This window comes from Lethenteron reissneri, chromosome 18 (genome assembly GCF_015708825.2).
Source record: "Lethenteron reissneri isolate LAM-NWPU_2019-01 chromosome 18, ASM1570882v1, whole genome shotgun sequence".
Taxonomy (NCBI): Eukaryota; Metazoa; Chordata; class Hyperoartia; order Petromyzontiformes; family Petromyzontidae; genus Lethenteron; species Lethenteron reissneri.
In genome coordinates this window covers 9,862,918-9,884,262 of record NC_083796.1, presented here as the reverse complement: position 1 = coordinate 9,884,262, position 21,345 = coordinate 9,862,918, and the positions used below count along the sequence as shown (strand labels likewise).

Genomic DNA, 21,345 nt, shown 5'->3' with positions numbered 1-21,345 from the left:
AGTTAGATTAAGAATGTCACGAAATTATTTGACATATAACCGAAGATACATTTCATGGAAACTTCAAAATGAAAAAAAACCTTCACCAGCTATATTACAAATTCATACTTGAATGAACTGCTGAATTTGTATGATGTAATTTCACACACTAATATTCTCCTATTAGCAATCAAAATACCAATAATGGTATTATATATTCATGAGTGCTAATTATAACTGTTGGTCTCTTTTAATCATTATTTAGTTTGCTATTTAAATAACTTTTCAATATTTAATCCCATAAAAAAGACAATGAATTCAATATTAGGGTTTGAAACTATTTTTTTATCACAGTTTTAAACTATATTTCTTTTCAAGATGTTAATGTTCAGCATAAATAATGTGGTTCTCGTAGCTGTACAGACTACCATCAATGAATGAATTTAATCTAACAAAAATATAACGTTTATCAAACAAAAATCCTTGCTTCCAAAAGCATTTTCTCAATCAGTGTCATTTTCCTTATGAAGATAATGTTTACGTACGGACTGTCACAATGTGTAAAAAAAATCTACTTAAAAGTATGAGTTTTTTTTGTAGAAGACATCTGAAGATATCAGATGATGCATTAAAAAAAGTATAAAACCACCTCTAATCACTACTCGTGTATGTCTAACACATTCCTGCGGAGGGAGCTGGTAGGAACGTTGGGTTGCTCGGTCAATGGCCAGGGTCAACGGCGGCGTAGTGTATTCCGCAAATATTCCCGATTGTGAGGGCGGGCACAAGCCGGCGTGAGTAGGTTAAACGTGAGTTTTATAAGGGCACCACGGGGTGACCAGCCTCTCCCCACCCAGCCCCTCCCTCCCCACCCAGCCCCTCCCTGCACGACGGACGGACGGACACAATAAATCCCATGTGGGCTGGTGTAACCAGGAGGTTCCTACCAGTAATAATGTAATTTACCTGGCCAGGAAAGCCTCAGTGCGTTCTCAAGGCATTTGTAGGGAGCATCCTGCATTGGTATATTTAACCAATTCTATATGGAATCAGGAGAACAAATGAAATAAAGTAACTCTATCGGGACCGAGGCTCCCACAAGGCCTGGCGGGAGGACGTGTGGCACAGTTTGGCACCAGCGATCATTGAGTGCGGTCATGTCGCCAGTCATATGCGGTGAGGACAATGTCTTTAAATAAAATTAACGCTGAGCTGCTTACGCGTTCTGAGATTTGGCAGTGATCAGGACACCCACTCTGCAAACTTGCAGATGTCTCGGAACGGGAAAGGGTTAAGTGTCTGGCATGTGGGAGCAAACCAGAGAGTATGCAGAGAAACCCGACGCATGTGAGGGCACCGAACTCAAAAGCTCTGCAGAGATATATGCAGAGGTATTTCTGCCTTCTCTAGGCCACATTGCAGACAAAACCTACTACACCTGGTATTCTCACAGTCACCCATCCTTGTCGTAAACCAGGCTAAGTCTGGTTGATTCTTGGCTAATCATTTTGATGTTGAAGGCAGCATTTAAAAGTGTGTGAAAACTTATAGCAACTAAATGTTATCGTAGCGTTTGTTTTTTGTACAAACTTTAGCTCTCCCATGTGGTTTTGAGTTGTAACGATTGCGATGTTCGGCACAATTTCTAATGTTCTAGTTCCTCTTGAAAACATTTCCAGCCTGGGGTGAAAAACGTCGGACATCATGCCGAAACAAATACATGGTACCGATCGCAAACACATCAGAGAGCTACAGCACAATTGCAAATATACAGCATCCATGCAATTGCGTTGAAAGCATTTTAACCCACACTTCCATCTGACTCTTAAATGGAATAAATACATGAATTATTGTATGTTATGTGGCTTGATTAATTTGTGTAACAAAACATTGTCACCCATTCGCAACTATTGGAAACGTATCATTTACAGCGCACCAGTTTTCAAAGAGGCATACAGTAGATGGGCATTCTTGACAACAATCTTCTTCAGTAATGTGTAAAAAAAGAAACATATGTAAGTGCAGTGGAAATAGAGTATTCGTTTTCTAGATTTTAACGGAATCCTGCCAAAACATTTTGTGTACTTCCCATTTTCATTGCAAACAATGCACCCCTTTTGTCCGAACCTAATCCACGTTGGCTTTTTTTTTTTTGCACAGACTGCAAGGACTGCTCACAGCATAAAGGACAATGGTTCCCCTCCTGTACACATCAAGAAGCCCATGGCTCAGTTTTGCCTACTAAGCTGTTTCCGCTTCTATAGGAAATTATGATACGTTTGCAGCATGAACTGCGTTTCACCTTGCCATGCCTGGATATGCAGTTGGGGTACAGCAAGCGGCACATGTAGAAAATGCTGATGTTGCATTGTGTTAACACAAATGTGAATGAACCATTTAACTAATTTTGCACTCTTCCCAACACATTATAAAACGATAGTGCTCTTCTGAACAGACTACAAACACCATAACATTCCTACTCATTGCATCGTCACATTTAGCATTTTCCAGACCTTGCTTACGCTTACAATTAAATGCACCCTTCTTCCCCTCTTTCGAAAATGGACAAAGTAGAATGTCTGTGCGTGTACGAGGGTTAAAAAATTAATGTGTGGCACTGAGCGAAACCACAACGATGCATAGCCCAGCCTAATCCCCAGCCCCCTCGGTGTTCAGTCACGTGTGTTTACTGGTGCTTGCGGATACATTGAGAAAGATAAGAATGTAGTCTGGAATTCTGCAGTTCTACTATCCCATTCTTGAAACCCTTTCAACTGCTCATCGCATACGCACGCAAGTCTATGAATGCACGCAAACATATGTCAACGTGTCAATGCTCCTGCCTCAGACGACGTCAGCTATAGAAATGCAGAGTGGATTTTCTCGTGTGACATTGATGGAATGGAATTCCAGGCCTGATGTCCCAAATGGACTGTGCAATCTGCAGGAAGGTGACATTCGTCAACTAAATTAAAGGTAGGCCTCTATCGATTTAAGTACGGCGGATTGGCTGATTCATCACATGATATGAGGCGTGGCACAACTCACATTGATCTGGGAAGCTAAATAAATCATTGCTTTCTTATATTTCAAGTATGGATCCAAAAATAATCTGCAGGTTACTTGACAGTATGCCACAGTTCTGCAGCCGTTTCAGCATGGATGCACGTTAACGCTGAATGCAAAAAAACACTGAATGTTTCCTGAACTACACGTTACACTATTGACATTTCAGAAACACTGAGCGATTGCAGACCGTCGGCTAAAGGATGCGGTATCTTTCACACATCACATGCTGCTGCATGTATGTAGGTTGAACTTCTTTCGCACCGTACGTAAACTTTTGCTCCAAGTGAAACCCTGCCAAAACTGGGGCAATGGAGTCACACCGTTTAAACCTCGAATGCGTTTGTCCGATATCACTTTTTATAAAGCCACGAGCAAAAATAAGTGCACTGCAAGTTGATCCGACAGAGAGATGCATGTTGGGTCATTGGACTAAAGTGTGGGCAAAAAAGTATAATTTCACAAAACGTATCAGCATGAACCAGAAAGTACAAATAGCATAAAGGCCAAGACTTTCATTTTACCTGCAGTGGCATAACAACAACAATGTGTAGGCATGACCTTTCCTATATATGGAATATTAATCATTTTTGCTTTCACAAAATGCATCCCCTTACAACCACAAATCATAGAAAATAGCATCATCCATTACTCTTCCCAACTCAGAATACAATTCCAGAAAGAGCCTAAAGGTGAAATGTAAAATGGCATACGTAACCAAATGGTGTACGCTCTTGGTAAGAGGTGGAGGTGCAGCGTTGAAATGTCTGACGCCGCTGTTGGAATGACCTCCGCCAGAGGGCGCTTTGGAGAGCCCCTGAAGAGGTAATTTTGGGCAATTGTACCCACGCTGGTCAGACGTGTTGGTGGAAGTACACGCATCAGACTCTGCCCCACACGACCTGTCCGCCGCTCTACTCAAACCTCCAGTTAGCACGGTTGACTACGTAGCAGAGGTCGCAAACGGGTTTCGATTCCTTACCCGTACCCGTACCCGGCCGCACTAGGGTCGCAAACGGGTACCCGTACCCGATACCCGACTACCCGTACCCGGCCGGGTATCGGGTAGGGTACGGGTACGGGTACCCGATTGCGAACTCTGGGATGAAGCCATGTTGCAGGCGCGGTTGGGTTGATTTTAGGAACTTGAATTGTGAGAAGAGACAAGACGTTGGGAAATGAGTGACTAACGGTTACTCACCAGTGATTCACGGCCTACCCGTACTCGGCCGCACCAGGGTCGCAAACAGGTACCCGTACCCGGCCGGGTACGGGTAGCCGGGTATCGGGTAGGTTACGGGTATCGGGTACCCGGTTGCGACCTCGGCTACGTAGCTGTGGTGGGGGGGTGGGCGGTCATTTATGAGACTCACCCTATTGATATAACTAGCATGCCGGCAGATGGAAGTGGGTGGTCTCCTGACGACAGCTCCAGTAAATGATAATATAACCATTACACCGTGGCAGAATTCTGTCACATATTCACTTTAAGATGTTTTTTGTTCATGTTTTAGTTTTTTGTCTGTTGCGGTTGCACCCGATTCAAGAGCCGAATGGCTCACAGGGCGATACCTAATACATGAACTTGAACTTTTGGCACGAGTCAACACAAAAATTCCACCAGGAATGTATAAACACCAGCAGCAGTTCCACATTCTTGCGAAATTGTGATGTCAAGTTTACGGGACGGAGTTCCACTATTTGCACTTCTGTTGCCATGTAAGAGATGTTTATTGTTGGTGTGATGCATGGTTCTAAGTGGACTGTGATGAGTGTGTGTAACTGGTTTTTGATGTATGGAAGAATTATTTTATTGTGCCGAATTGCCCTTTCCAATTACATACATTTATATGCTAATGAGTTCACATAAAGCTGACTCAGTAGTGGAATAATATACATTACGTAAAATTTACTTCTGTAGTATCATAGGAGTCAATATGGAGCGTCAACATTAATAATAGCGTTATATGCATATTTCATAGAAATCCATCCGATGAGATGTTTGAAATAATACTTTACATTAAAATTGCACGCACGAATACACAAATACGTGTTATCTCTGTGCACACAGGCACATGCAGTATTTAGATGGTCCTAAAGCAAGTGAACAATACAAAAAACTTAGAGTGATGACACATTTTTATCTAAGTACCCTAATGAAATGCTTGTTGGTCATTAAATGTACTGGTAATGCATTTCTGCATCCGATGATACGATTGTAAGGTGGGACATTTTTGGGAAATGAATGGCCTCAACTGAGAGACGAAAAACAAAGTACTCAACACATTCGCCTGATTACGCTCACAGCATATAATAGACAACCCACGAGAAGATTCTAAAGCGAATTTAGGACCCATGTGAGGATTATTATCGATGATAGATGAGCAGTTTTTTGCCCGTGCAATAAGATTAAGGGTAATTTGAGTATGTAGGCTTATGTAGGCTAGGCGTAGTCACAAACCGAACCTCTCCATAATAAAGGCTCAGTCTTTTGTTATGCAGTCTATTCATAGTCTCAAACCGCACCTTACCATAATAATAAAAAGTGGGCCATCCCTGCCCCTTCCCCCCCTCAACCATTATATATACGGAGTGGTATCTCCTGTAATCTCTCATTTACTTGATACAGCTGTCGGGCTGTGACGGTTCCACCTGAAGACGGAAGCTTGTGTTGCTTCCGAAACGTCGTGATTTTTTATTTTATTTTACTTTTATTAATTTTAATGTTTTACTTACGTGACTTTACCCGAAAAAACCTAAGAATATGAATCCTTGCAGTCACGAAAACTTCAAATCTAGAGGTAATTTGAGGATCAGACGTGAGAGCATAAACGGGAACGATGTTGGCGCTCCAGCCATTGAATAAACAATTGCCATCGCTTTCCCGGCTGACAAGCCGTCAAAGCAAGTGCACGGTACCAAGGTGGTCAGCCTGCAGCTGACGTCATAGCCATATACGGCTCGCGCACGTGTCAAGGTCGTTGATTATGTAACACAATGGTTAATAGTACTTTCACTGTTTTATTTAACACATTCCATTAAACACCGCCATTGCTTTTTAATGGCTTTTTGTTGTTGTTTACGGTATTTGTCTGCTTCTGAGCAAACGTCTTTATAGGAAATGCATTTTTATGAGTGGATACATTGAATTATTTGTACGTAGCATCGTTCAAAGAGTTCGGTATTTTGGATTCGAGTGATTTTGAGCGGAGCGGTTACGGAACCATTTTGTTCATTATTTTAGTTGTAGGACGATAATTATTTGGACAGCTGTTCTTGTTTTTAATAACGCCCTTCATTTAACGAATGTTATTTCCGTATCTTAAGTATGTCATCCCATAGACTGCAGCTAATTAAACATTTCCAACTGAAAATTGTACAGCCGCACGCACTGGTTTCAGCAAAGTAGATTCGTCAGCAAAATGACCCCACCGGTGATTTCTTTCGCAGCCAACGTTCTCCACTCGTCACTGTGCAAAAATCTCTCGCCCTCCGTGCGTGCTGTAATTTATACTAAATCGTTGCCATCACGACGTGTCACACACATTATCACGCAGATTTTAAAAAAAGGGGCCGTCCATAAATGACGTCACGCGATTTTGGCCGATTTTTGACCCCCCCTCCCTCCCACCCTCGTCGCAAAAAGTCAGACCCGCCTCAAATGACGTCACAAAGCTCTGCCCCCACCCCCCCAAAACAATATTTCCATTTAGAAAATAAAACATGCTTTAAATCACTTTAAACTATTGTCATTGTAGTGCGTATTTAATGTGGCGCTGCACTCTGATGTTGTAGGAGAAAACATTTATTAAAAAGGAGGCGTTGGAAAGCTGAAATTTAGCATAAAATTAACTTGAAAATATTCAACGTCTAACTAAAACTGCAGATGTTCAGAATATTATATTGAAATTCTCTTATAATTATAAAATATTAAAACTTTGTCGTAGAACGAAGCAAAATGGAGAGTACAATTATAACAATCATATATTCATTCCACAGAATGAAAAGCCCTGGTAGAATCATTAGAATCAAAATGTTTAATAGCAATCATTAAAAAAAATGTACAAAATGTATGCTTCTCCATTCTCTCATGGAGAAGCAAAATACTCCTTCATGGAATAATAAAAGGTGCCCTTAGTAAATTTAAATAATCAAATGGTTAATATTGAAAATTAATCAAAATTAGTGGCATAACAATTCTATTTAATTAATATTTATTTAAAGTTGCGCATTTTGATGTGACGTCACATTTCTCAACCCCCCCCCCTACCTCCCTCGTCACACATCGTCACAAATGTCTACACCTCCTCCCCCCCCCCCTCGGTGCGTGACGTCATTTATGGACGGCCCCAAACACAACGGTTCAAAACGTCCGCTGACGCCAAAACAAAACGGCGTAGACATACATTTTAAGTTTAGTTTACTTGAAGTCATATTTTTGTATATCGCGCTAGAAATACACATTTAAAGGATGGAATTTGCTAAAAGTCACGGGCGGAGTTTGGCTTCTATATTAGGCGGGGTCAGGGGTTTGCCATGTTCCACACATTAGGAATCCCGGGTGCATATAATACATTATTATTATTTTATCTTATTTGTAAACTACAGAAAATAAATTGATAAAGGTGTCCAGTCTGGGGTGGAGGGGTGGGGCTGTCCCCCCGTGCCCCCCTCCCAAACTACCACCCATGGCTAAAGTACAATAATTAATTGCACCCGCATATTCAATATCTCAATCTCTTAAGAGTTGTTTAGAAAACAAATAAAATTAACACAGTTCACGATTTATTTTTTGGCGTCCGAGGCAAATAATAATTTGACAAGGGGGAGGGGGAAAAGTTTGTGCTTTGAGAAGCCGCCAAAGAGAGAGCATTTTTCTCCAACTTCACCTGGCTCAGAAATCCGAATGACCCGGCAAGTGACAAAATGCGAATTCACGATGGGTTCACGGTAGAGGCGGGCTTGCTGTGTGCACTGGCCAAGAATGCAATGACTCCTGACCCGTACATTGTTTTGAGCGGGAAAAAAAAGTTATTATCAAGGACACTGCACACGGTTTATTTCAAGGTCTCAATGCAGCGGGCTATTCGCACGTATCAAAATCAAAGACTCTTCGTTTTTGTGCGCGTGTGTGTTGCCTTCGTGTATGCTTGCATGCACTCTGTAGCATACAGCAATGCAGTGCAGTATCTGAACAGATACATGTTATCTAGTGTAATTGTAGTGGCGTGTGATATGTTTTTTTGTGCTATACAGGAAATATATATTTTTCCCGAACAAAATAATAAGCGCGGACTGTCACTTGTTTTCCTTTACATTTAAATCTAATCACGTCCATGGCCATTCAGAGCTGACAGGCCATGGCGTTGTCAGAAGATATCAACTCAAACACATCGGAGGAGCACACAATTGAGGACACTGTAAGATTCTAACGGGCCTGTGGGTTAAATACAGAGCACCTTAATGCATTTATCTTAATTGCAATACAGAACCAGACTAAACGGCTTAAACAATCATACGCATTAGATTTGTGTGTTCTGCACAAACCGCCTGCATTTACATTGTAAAAAATGTATATTCCACGATTCGTATGCATACACTTTCTCACAAGACTAGTGATGGTTTGAAAGGAAATATGGAAAAACTGGTTGTGTTCTTGAGAAAATTGCAGCAATTTATCTTTCAGATTTAAAGCTTTGTTCCATGCATGAGAAATCGTATGTTATGACTACAATATGCGTCTTTTCCTATTTCTAATTCTCAGTCTTCCATTGCAGAAATGTAAGCAGACATAGCAAATGAGGTGTAGATATGTTTCCTAGATTCATGAGCTGTGGATATCTGAGTTTGTGTTTGCAAAAGCATTAAAAGTAAATTATACAATAATTATTACATTGAAACGCAGTTGAATTTATTTTTTAATCCGTCTTTTACACACGACAAGAATATCTCACAACTTTATACTGTGCTGCGAAACTCAACATTTACAAGGGACAAAACAACTCACATTCATCAAAAAGACATTGGCCGTGAAAATATAAAAAAAAAACATAGGTAACGTTTTGGGAAATGGCCCCCCTTCTTAGAATGAAATAATAACGTACTGTAGTGTATGCAATGATACATATGTGCATAATTATTGCCTTAAGTGCACTGTGAAAAACAATCAAGTGAGTACACACTGGTGTGTTGGAGAGTAAACCCACACCATTTACAATTCGAGTACGACGTTTGGCCCGCAATTACAACTAGCTTCATCAGGCAACAACCAGAGTTGTGGTGAAAGCCTCCTGTTTTGGTCGTAAATAGAGGGATAAATATACTGTCATCATTTGTGGTGCGTCTAACGACACATTTATAATTAAGCGATATAACCCAAAAACTTCTATGGATAATATTGGTCGTGAAAGCCTCCGTGTTAAACTAACGGACACATGCATTTATCAGTTAGATTTGTGATTCAAAAGCGTGATTACATTTGTAATATTGTATGTGAAATGAATAGGAGATTCACACATTATAATGAACACTGGAAACTATACAAAGTTACATCAATAATGTCCAGGTCAGAAAACATAAAATCTGGTCATCATCGGTGCCAGAACTGTACATTTTGTAGGTGACAAAAATAAACACGCAGATTCACTTCTGGTTGCTAAAGGTTAAATTATTTCCAATCGAGTGACTGCAGTGGATGGAGACCTTTAACTATTAAAGCCTCCTCTGTTTTCTTGCAGTTTTGCAAGGTTCTTGTGCCCAGTATATTATGTATTTAATAAAACACTTCGTAAACAACGTGAGATTAAGGGAACGGTCAGTACATATTCTAGACTGCCAGAATGAGTGCGTTACAGATAACATCCCCGCGTGGGACATCGCTTTCTCAAGAGGACATCAAAAACACTTTGTGTTCCACGCTTCGTGATGGCAGAGGACAATGCTCAAATAATTTAATGAAGTCACGGTAAGTTGTTCAAATTGGCCTTACGCAAGCAAAAAAAATTACGAACAGGCGTGAAATACACATCACATTGAGGTTATCCTCATTAAAATTCTAAACTAAAACGAAACTTATTTTTTTTCATTTTACTAGGTAATGTCCACTGAGCTCCATAACTCTTTTTCAGAAGCGACCTGGCCACCACAAATGATAGCTCAACTAATTGGCTTATCGTGCGAAAATTTAAAGCAGCCAAATACTCTAAACGCAAGTTGATCCCAAATGTGGTGGGAAAATGGGACTTAAAATATTGATTTATACTGGAGGAATCCAGTGAGCTATAAAGCTCTTTCATAGTGTTCAGGAGGGGTGGGCAAGAAAGTTACAACAACAATACTGAAACATGATAGAAGTGCAAAGTGCAGTAAAGGTAAACAAATCACCCAAATACATACAAATATAACTAAACCATCCCCATCCTACCAGGCAAAAACCAGAGGGCCTGGAGAAAAATCCGACACAACCCAGGGGGAGAGAGATATGTAAACTCCAAAAATACAGGCATCAGGGTCGAGATCGAACCCACGACATCTATATACCAGGCGAGGTAGTTAACATCTAACCACCTTGGAAATATGTCTATGCGACGATACCTCGTACGTCCGGTAATACTGCAACAATTACAGAAAATGTGCTTGCTAGAGCTACACTCACCAGAACACGTCTTTAGCTCAAATGGCTCTTTTCCTCTCGAGCATAATAACACGTCCACCTGCTTCACAATCAAAACCTTTCCTTGATCTCATGCGATTATAGCCTTCAATGCGCATGATGAGTCGTAAAAGCTACTTCATTATCCATTTGTTCACAAATATGTCAGACCTCAGAGTTGGATTGCATAGCAGTGTCCATTAATAGTACTTAAAAATGTAAATAGCAATCAATGTAAACAGTTAGGAATGTTGACCAAAAATATGAATATACACAGGACTGAATGCACATTCCTCATTGTCAATAACTATGAAGGAGTAGCAAGAGCTCACAAAGTACATCTGCCTTTACCATTCTTGAATACATTGAAAAGAGAATCGCGTTGTACTGAAGTAGTTTGAATACCAATATCGAGTGCAATAAACAGAAACATCACAGCAGGTTGGAGTGCTTTTGACAAAACTGAACATGATCATGATAATTGACATACCATTGAGCCTGAAGACAGTTAGCAATCAGTGTGTACCAACTGCTGTGACATGGTTCAGAAACAAAGTTATTCATGGCACATCGAGAAGAAAAACTGAAAAACGTGCCAAGAGGCATGGACTTATATTGAGAGGCAGAAAGAGGAAGACAAGGAATAGAGAACACAAGCATGCTAAAAATAAAATTCTCACGACGTTTCGATTGCAACACAAGCAATCATCATCAGGTGTGAAAACCACAGCAAGGAAATTTTTGAAAAAAAGTGGCGGTTTTTTCTTAACGTCAGCGCCATGGACAGCGACTGGCGGTTGTTCAGACGGATGAGTCCATCTATGCTCGGAACGGAGGAGGGGGAGAGAAGGAGAATGGAATGCGGTCTGAAAGTCACCGTAAACGTGAACACAATCAATCATAGATGGTCTCGTCCGTCTGAACAACCGCCAGTCGCTGTCGGTGGTGTTAACGTTAAGAAAAAAACGCCACTTTTTTCAAAAATTTCCTTGCTGTGGTTTTCACACCCGATGATGATTGCTTGTGTTGCAATCGAAACGTCGTGATAATTTTGTTTTATTTATTATTATTTTATTATTTCCCTTCTACGTGACTTTACCGAAAGAACCAATAATATGAATCCCTGCAGTCACGAAAGCTTTAAATCGAAATATAAGCATGCTAATGGCAATCAAACCTGCTTCGGTCAAATTGGGCTCAGGTAGGATACGTCGCGATGAAAAATGATGTTCTGGTGATCAAGAACAACGAGGAAGTGACAGCCAAGGAAAGAAACACATCGGAAAGAACGTCGACTGAGAAGATGGAGGGATTCCAGCAGATCATGTGGAGCTGCTGGCTATATTGTTGCTGCATTGCAAGTTTGTGAGAAGGCAGTGGCTTGGGGAGGCCTTCATCCAGCAGTGGATTGAGCACGGCTGATGAGGATGACAAGCAAGTGTGATATGTCACAAGTAATTTTGTGTATCTTTTCAACCACATCATCTACACCACACACGAAATAAAACCCTTTTGTACAACTCCAAATTAAATTTCGATTTAAAGCTTTCGTGACTGCAGGGATTCATCTTCTTGGTTCTTTCGGTAAAGTCACGTAGAAGGGAAGTAATAAAATAATAAAAATAAAACATAATATTACTTCTCTTCTACGTGACTTTACCGAAATAACCAAGAAGATGAACTCCAAATTAGGTACATTGTTGTCCCAAGTGTAAAAAAAAACTATATATGGATCTTTCAAAGGTAACATTTGACATTTTCCAACCTTGTGAAAAACCAAGACAGTTGGTGGTGGAAGTGATATAGCCGCAGCAATGGATAGATGAACGAGCTAACCTCGGTGAATTTAGTGCACCTCGTGGGGAAACAGTGTGCTACACATAGACGGAAAAGTGTGGCGTGCAAGGGTAAGTCACGTCGCCATTCAATTTCTACGAGCACGTGATGGATGTCTGTGGAACATGAACCCCATTCCATGAGGCCCAGAAGGCAACCGTTGCATCTATTGGAAATGGTGAAACACCGGTCAATAGCGAATGAAAGAGAGGCAAGAAAAAAAGGAGATATGGTGAAGAAGGTTGCTGACAAAAATGCCTTAAAAAACAACAACATGTTTTTGACACTCACATCTTACAATAACACAATCACAGATAACAGTTTTATTTGCATATTTTGGAGGCCATCCATTACCCATTTCAAATGGATAATTGTTGAAAAATGTACACCACCACATATTTAAAAAAATTCTAAAATTAAACAAAAAAAATCTACGGAATAGTTTCATCCATGCAGCATGGCCACACTTGTCAAAAAGAAAACCCCCCCTCCCCCACAAACAATTACGTTGATAAAGCCTGGACTCGGCCTGGCTGATATTTGAACAGCGAGACGAACGTTGGGTCAGATAACATCCTTAAAAATGTGTTTTACATCTAAGCACATCTGATTGCTCTCTTGGCCTCGTGTCTTACCATCAGCCTGGGGTAGCTGGCGCAGTCCAGGCTCCTGCTGCGCCTGCTGAGCAGCGTGGCGTACAGAGCTTCCTCCTCGTCGTCTTCGTGGCTTGAGTGGCGTCCTCGGCGTCCTCGGCAGTGGCTTCCGGCAGGCAGAGCTCCCTCCTCCCTGCGAGACAAAAGACAAAAGGGGGTACCCCCCCCCCCCAATATGGCCTTAAAACAGAGGTCGCAACCGGGTACCCGATACCCGTACCCTACCCGATACTCGGCTACCCGTACCCGGCCGGGGGCACACGAGGTGTTCGGTGGTACCCAACGTCACGCCTTGTCTCTCCCTAGTGTTGATGGTTTTAGACACCGCACCGGGTACTCGTTTGAGGCCGAGTCGACTTAAGGAGGGATAGCCACGGCTCAGATGATCGTGAATGGTGTTGGCCGTGAGCGAGAATCGAACTCGAGTTCCCGGGTTTGTCGTGCAGCCAGGCAGACACACGCGCAAAGCACAACACAACATGCGTGTGTCACAACACAACCGAGGCTCGGCAAGTCCTTTGATGGTTAGGTGCTTGGCCTGCGCTTGATCGATTCTACATGTGGTTTCGCAATTAGTATATTGCTGGGGATCCTGCCGTGATGCAAATGGCTGGCACAATTGTACATGCAATCAAGAGGTCGCCAGTTCGATCTCTCGGACAGGAAAGTTAAAACAATATCTTTAAATCCCAACACCTACAGCAGTATACACGGGTACAGTTAGTGGATGGGCAGGGTGCGTGTGTGTTGGGGTTACAGTGTAGATCCCCCTCCCTTCTTCCAAGATTCTGTCCAACGTAAGAAGAGTAGGCCAAAACACCTCCCCTGGAGAAGCTCATAAAATGCGCGTGGCTCGAGAAAAACCAATTCCATGGGTGCACTTTATAACCCCCATTATAATATTACTGGACCCCCCCCCCACGCCTCCCATAGGCTTTGTGAATTGTCCTCAACGTTTATCATTCATGGTGAAAAGACTACGGACGATACCATCCACCAAGCATGTCGACTAGATGTTGCAAGCCATGCTTTTAGATAAATTGTAGAGTAGTATATTGAGCTGTAAGCACTTAACCTTACAAGCCACTGTGGTGGCCGTGGATGGTGCTAATCAGATTGAAAAGTGAGCAGCAAGCACATGGGAAGGGCGTTTTGGTTCCTGTGCCTACGAATCCTGCAGAGGCCAAGAGCCTCGGCAACCTCGAGGTGCCGTATAAAGGCGAGAGCTATGTCGAGGCAGATGCACTCTGGCACATTGAGTCAAAACCCTCGTAACGGTGAAATGTCACGCTTGTCACACTCTATTCCAGCATCATTTTGATAAACTAGGCTAAAGCCATTTAACATAATGACTCTTTACGAGTACATTGGGGAAGTACATGGGACACTATCACCACCAACGCCACCGTATTTGGCCAAAGCAAGTGACGTGCTTCTTGCAGTTGAGCAAAAAATAAGCACAAGACCCAAGACACACGCTGGGCAAGCACGTCGATGCCTCATACAGTGTGTGTCTGTGAATAATTACAGTGTAAGCAAACACACATGCGTGTCAGCGAAATTTATAAGAGAGAGAGAGAGAGAAAAACCCATCACATTGAACCACACACAAACCAGCATGCATCTCTGCACAAGCGTAAACATGAAAGCATGAATAGGGACGATGCAACATTTTCAAAATGTGTGCAAGTAAAACGTGGCCAGGCAACACATTCTTGCATAGACTTGTGACGGAGTCTATAATTTGAATTTCCAATCAAGAGATAGCTTGAGTGGTCTCACAATGTGGTTGCTTTATTGCCTGCTAACATATGCGTGCAAACGCAGTGGTTGGTCAAGCTTTCCCTCCGTTATTTCACCTGCTGATTTCAAATCTGGCTTGGATAGATAAGAATGAAGCTTAATAGGATCAGTATTAGGCTAAATAGGAGATAAAGTCTTTGTAAATGGTTAAATTAATTACTGTAGTGAAAATGTTCAACTTTACAAATTGCTTACGTGGCAAAGTCATTTCTGTGTACATGCATTGTATATTTTTTTATTATAAGCACACACAGAATGTTGCCAATGTTCACTAACTTATGCAAGGGGCATGCTAATGAGTGAATCAAATTGTATGGGATTGATTTATAACACATTTACCAGGGGGGGGGGGCGATGACAAAATCCAACCATTGAGATATGAAGATGCTCGCCCACACCCTGAAGAGACCAGTTTTTACTTTTGTTGTCGCCCCTTCTTAGTTCTCTACGATATCTTTAACAGGGGGGGCGCTGAGCTAATGAACGCGGGCAGCTGCAATACACTGCACAATGGGTTTGGGTAGAGGTTCATTTAACGAAGGTTATTGCTGTACATTCCAACTAGAATATTGTTTCGATGGTTTCGATTTGGGAGAAAATGCGAGGAGGAAGGAAGTGGAGAGGGTTGAGATGGGATAGGAATCAGAGGACACCGGGTGAGCACGTGAGGCCCGTTGCTGCTGGAAGCAGTCATCTGTCCGTGCAGTGACAGGGCGACCGATAGGTAGGTGCGCGTTCTACTCCAAACACGTTTCAAGATTAACAACAGCACTAAGCACAGGATACACACACACACATAGCCGTCTCAGCCCATACGGTTTGCCCCGTGTTCTTGTACAGGGAAATTGAGTTTGCAGGTCCTTATGGCATACAGCCGTTTCAATATGAGCAAACATTTTTTTTTTGGGGGGGGGGGGTCTATTTGTTTGTGTTTCTCCCTTGTGATGGGACTTTTTATAGGATAAACGTTGGGATTTATAAGGGGCACGGGGTGGCCAATAAGGCCTGAATTGATTCGGGGTTGACAGGTATGCACGAAACACACGACACACATTTGTATATGTGCACACACACACAATGGTTGACCCTTTCAAAGATGCGTTCGGGCTCTGTAATGCCTCTTTTCGCAAAGCATGTCATCGAGTGAATTAAGGCGACTCCTAACGAAGGATGGAACACTTAAACGGTCTGTCCATCACAGAACTGTACGCAGTAGAGCAGAGACAAAGCAACGGTATAATGAGGACTCCTCCATCAAAAAGACTTTGATTGTTGAGAAGTCAATGATGAGGCGAATGTTGACCCCCCCAAATTATTACTTAAAAGTACAAATTACAGCATCGCCAGCGCACGTGTGCTTCTAATGACTATGGCAGTGCAAACTCGGTTTCGAAGCTCGAAACACACAAAGTCCGTCCACCGATCTCAAGAGTAATATCTAAATAGCTCGAATCGATGAGTGCATATCGGATCTCAACACGCCATCAGCGAGCGTGCCTTTTATTCGTCAATCACACACGCAGTTGTCAAAATACAGACCACAAACTTAACAGCAGCAACGCGATCTGCATAGATCCATAATGTTTTTCCTTCACCGCACCGTACACAGATCATGTTTTACTCTCGCAAAAGAAATCAATGGAGATCAATTTGCTTTGAACTGTCCACGGGGAGCGTGGCGAGTGTCATGTTTCTACTTAGTTGCTGCAGACCGCATTCACTGATAGAATTGTGTTTTGTCTCTCGCCGCCTGTTAAAAGAAAAGGGCCTTTTTATTTTATTTCACTCGCCCCTTCAAGAACTACTATTGGCTCGCAGCACTCGGAAACGACGAACACTTTAAGACAATTATAGAAACGGATATCTGTGATGTTCAAAATAACAATACGCATTAATGCTACTCCGTTACATTTTTAAAATATAAAATCAGGGTTTACACGACACGTCCACGCTTCAGTTTGCCTACTTTGCAATTAAAAAAAGGTCAAAAGTGCCTTCAATGAAGTGTCCATTAAATGTCTCAACATAAACACACAGTGTGTGCACATGGCAGCAGGAGATTAAATGAATGCCACGTGCATACAATGCAGAACGTACTTATTACATTTACAGCATGCGGTGCATACTTTATTTAAGAACATCTGGCAAATTACCTCTAACACGGCACGCAAATCTTTGCTTGCAAAAAGAAAATCTCGTCACTCACTCAGTCAGCAACATTTTACAGTTAATGTCCCCGTGACATCTCGCATGGTTCCCCATAGCCCACTGCCAACAACACCAACAACAACAACACGAAAACAGCGGGGGACAATGACACGCGATTTCATCCCGCATCCATCCTCGCTCCGACCGCATCATTCGGAAGAGCCCGTGCGTGATGCACAGCGCGCACGGACGAGAGACATACTCACATCAGAGTTATCCACGTGTTTGGATGCCCATGGTTTGGGAGCATCGACTCCCGGTTGGCCGGAGTCACCCCCAGGGCCAGCTGAATGACAGGTAAGAATTTCTTGTATTTCATGCTTCAGTCGTAGACCCTGGTTAAAAGCAGCAGCAGCAGCCAAGCTCAGCCCCAAAAGCGAGCCCGGCTTAGAGACTCACGGCAGCGGTGTCTCGTGCGCCAACAGCCACATGCCCATTCGTTTGTCCGGACGCAAATGAAGAAGAAGGAAGGAGGAAGAGGAGGAGAAGGAGGAGAAGAAGAGGACGAACCCCAAAAAAAAAGTCAACTGCTCGGCTGCGTGCTGCAGACTCCGGCTGCTGCATCTGGATCGAGGGTCTCTCCCACCCACCCACCCCCCGTCCTCCTCCTCCTCCCCCACACACCGCCGCTTCTTGTCGCACCGAGCGCCGTGACTGAAGACAAGAGCGGCTGCTGCAGCTTCAGTGGCGGGGGGCCTTTGCTGCTGCTGCTGCGGCTGCGGCCGCTGCTATAGTGGCAGCGGCGCTCGATGCAGTGCGGCGTAACGACGGCGAGCGCTCTGCGCTCTGCTGCTGCTGCTGCTGCCGCCACCGCTGTAAATCATCGCGGACAAAGCATTTTCTTCCCACGCGGCTAAAAATAGCCAAAGCCGAGAGGGAGTCGCTCACCGGCCACAGAAGCCAGCCCCACCACCACCGCCGCCGCCACCGCTAGCACCCACCCACCCCCCCCCCGAATACGTGATCGTGTCGATCAGGCGGCGGTGTGCCAAAACGCTCCCCTAGCTTGCACATGAATAATGAAAATATTCTAATCCTGGGAGAATTGGAAGACGTAGTAGATGTGACGCCACGCGCGCGGCCACTCTTTTATCTGTCGGCAACACATGGGGTGGAAGGCTAGGCCAAAAAGATTGTTGTTTCTCTATAAAGATAATGCGGGGAGGGGGGGGGGGTGTTGCTGATGCTATTAAAATAATTTGCTTATAGAAGGCCGGAACATTGTTGAATTTATGCACGGCACACGAGCCTTCCAAAGCACGGAGGGATAATCTTTTCACAATATGATCACTAAAATAATTTCACAGTATCAATAGAGCTTAGGCATTATACAGATTATGTACAGTATTTCAACGCATGCATGGGAGAGGCATTGTATGCTAATTTTTGCAACAGAACAGGCAAAATGTATGGGATAATAACGGTAACTAAAACTGTAAAAGTGATGACACCAGGCTACGAATAGAATGTCAGATTCGAATCTGTATTTTTGTACATCTGTGCTGTATGTTATATAGACAGTCGTAAAAGATATTGACTCTTTTTATGTCGCCAATAATTCTAAAAGCCTTTATTCAATTATAATATTTAAAAAGGGCTTTTTCATTTATCAGGTTTTATCTTGTTAATGCACGCTCTTAAATATAACCCCCTCGCGTGACCTCACACACACACACAGGACGCACAATTTAGAGGATATCCCACATCATCAATAACAGTCTCAGTATACCTTGTGACACGGGGCTCACAGCGTTGATGTCGAATTCTAACGCAGCGTGCTCTTATCAATATATACGTTGAGTGATAACGCGTCCGTGCGCATTGTTAAGTGCTGAATCTTTCCTTCACTCAGAGTTACAATGCTGATTGTGCGGCCCGCAGTGTATTGAGCATTCTCTATTAATTGTTATTGCATTATCTTAAAATATACTGCCCGTTTTGGCACACTTTTAGACCATCTTGACGCACCTTTTCCCCACTATGATTACACTATCGCATTTAATGCTTAGTGACTGCTTGAAAAGAAGAAAGAAATGGTTTAAATGTTTCACGGAGCTCTCTACAATGCACCGAGACAGTGATAAACACGACGAAGTTATGTTTATTTAAAATTTAAAAGATATTCCTCTAAATGCAGGCCATAATTATCAGACTAGCACTGAAATTACACTAATGTGTAAATGTAATCAGCGTCAATATATGAATACCGGTATATAGTAAATCTGTTTTTAAAAAATTGTCACTATATTTTCCTAAAGGTATAAAATGTGTGTATTTGAAGCAAATTGTGATTTATGAATTTCGAGACTTTTTTTCACTTGAAATTAGTACTTTTCAAGAATACACACAAACAATTCAGAATGTTTATAGCAGTGTCAACATTATCTTGCCAGCATGAACACTCTTGCTTATTATCATCCGTATATCTGAGAAGATTTTTCATCAACACTCACATCACAACATCAACGTCGTTTGCCACGATCAGTTTGGTCTTTGTGCTGAGTTCAGCATTCAGTAAGCCACTCATGACCATGGATACTTTAGTTTTCTATGCAGTCTAGTTCCTTTTATACCATGATTTCACTGAAAAGTATCTGTATATTGTATAGCAAAAAAAAAATCTGGTAATGCATTGGTAGTAGTGCACAATTACAAATAATGCATATTCCACGCATTCTTCAGAATCAGAATTTGTATTTTTACTGGAGGAATCCGATGAACTATGAAGCTCTTTTTCGCAGATGTTCAGTATTCGTTCTTTAACAACACTGCCCTGAAGAGGAAAAAAATGTAATGGGCAACGTCTTTGATGATGTCCCTTCTTCATAGCAGAGCGATCGAAGGGTCATTGCCAAAAACGTTAACTATCTTATATATTTCGACTGCAGAGATTCATATTCTTGGTTCTTTCGGTAACGTCACATAGAAGGGAAATAATAAAAATAAAAATAATACAATTTTCACGACGTTTTGATTGCAACACAAGCAATCATCATCAGGTGTGAAAACCACAGCAAGAAATGTTGGTAGCAGTTACATTGGAGAAACCAAACGACATGTCTCGGACCGCATCCGTGAACACAAAGCAGACCTAAACATGGTAGGACTAACACCTCAGCCGTGGCAGACCACTGTTATAATTCAGTGGGCTCACGTGACATTGACTTCTCCAAGACAGATGTTCTCTGCAAGCCATCTGGCTACCATGAGAGATTCGTTCATGAGGCTATCCACAAAAACAAACACAGAGACAATTTCAACCGAGAAGATGGATTCTGGCTTAGCAATCATTGGAAGGATTTGATAAACCATTTCGGGTCTTAATTGGTTGTGTTCACGCTTACGGTGACTTTCAGACCGCATTCCATTCTCCTTCTCCCCCCCCTCCTCCGTGGCGAGCATAAATTGACTCATCTGTCGGAACAACCGCCAGTTGCTGTCCGTGGTGCTTAACATTAAGAAAAAAACGCCACTTTTTCAAATTTGCTCGCTGTGGTTTTCACACCTGATGATGATTGCTTGTGTTGCAATCGAAACGTCGTGAGAATGTTATTGTTTTTATTGTTATTATTTTATTATTTCCATTCTACGTGACTTTACCGAAAGAACCAAGATTATTTTACAAATATTTCCTCTTTGGGGGCAGTAGTGTTAACAAATGTTTTTTTTATTGCTCATTTCTGCAAACTCTGTGCCAATTGTGGACATTTTACATTCCTATTGTGGGATCCAGTCTCTTCCCATCAAAAAAACCAAGCTGACTCTAGAAAAAAGTGGCACTAATTAGCATTTATAATATATGTAATTTCATTTTTGGAAACTAAACAAGTAGAGATTGATAGATCCCGAAATTGGACAATAAAATAGTCCAAAAGCAATCCCAACACACTAAAGCTATAATCCAGAAAAAGTTAAATTATTTTAATTTAACACGTTTATCAAAACAATATACTTTTCTAAAATGTGGATCGTTCATAAATATAACCTTAAAATAGAGAGCTACAAAAATGGATATAGATCCAAACCAACCCAGATGTGTCCTTAATGGCATGCATAATAAACCCAGATTGATAATGATTTAACCTTTAACCTCAAACTATTTTTGCGTCTCATTAATGAAAAGTAAAGATTTAGGTCCCGGTCATGTTT

At 42.1% G+C, this 21,345-nt stretch overlaps 1 protein-coding gene across 1 annotated transcript in view; it reads right to left on the bottom strand.

Annotated features, from left to right (window-relative positions):
- Nucleotides 1–17,704, bottom strand: part of LOC133343847 (tight junction protein ZO-1-like) — a 209,840-nt gene extending 192,136 nt beyond the window's left edge. Inside the window, exons 1-2 of the mRNA XM_061553758.1 lie at nt 17,403–17,704; nt 13,168–13,318 (exon numbers count right to left, since the gene is read on the bottom strand). Coding sequence (XP_061409742.1) covers nt 13,168–13,318; nt 17,403–17,515 — 264 coding nt within the window. The 5' untranslated portion in view covers nt 17,516–17,704. The remainder of the gene's footprint in view (nt 1–13,167; nt 13,319–17,402) is intronic.
- Nucleotides 17,705–21,345: the final 3,641 nt, after the last annotated feature.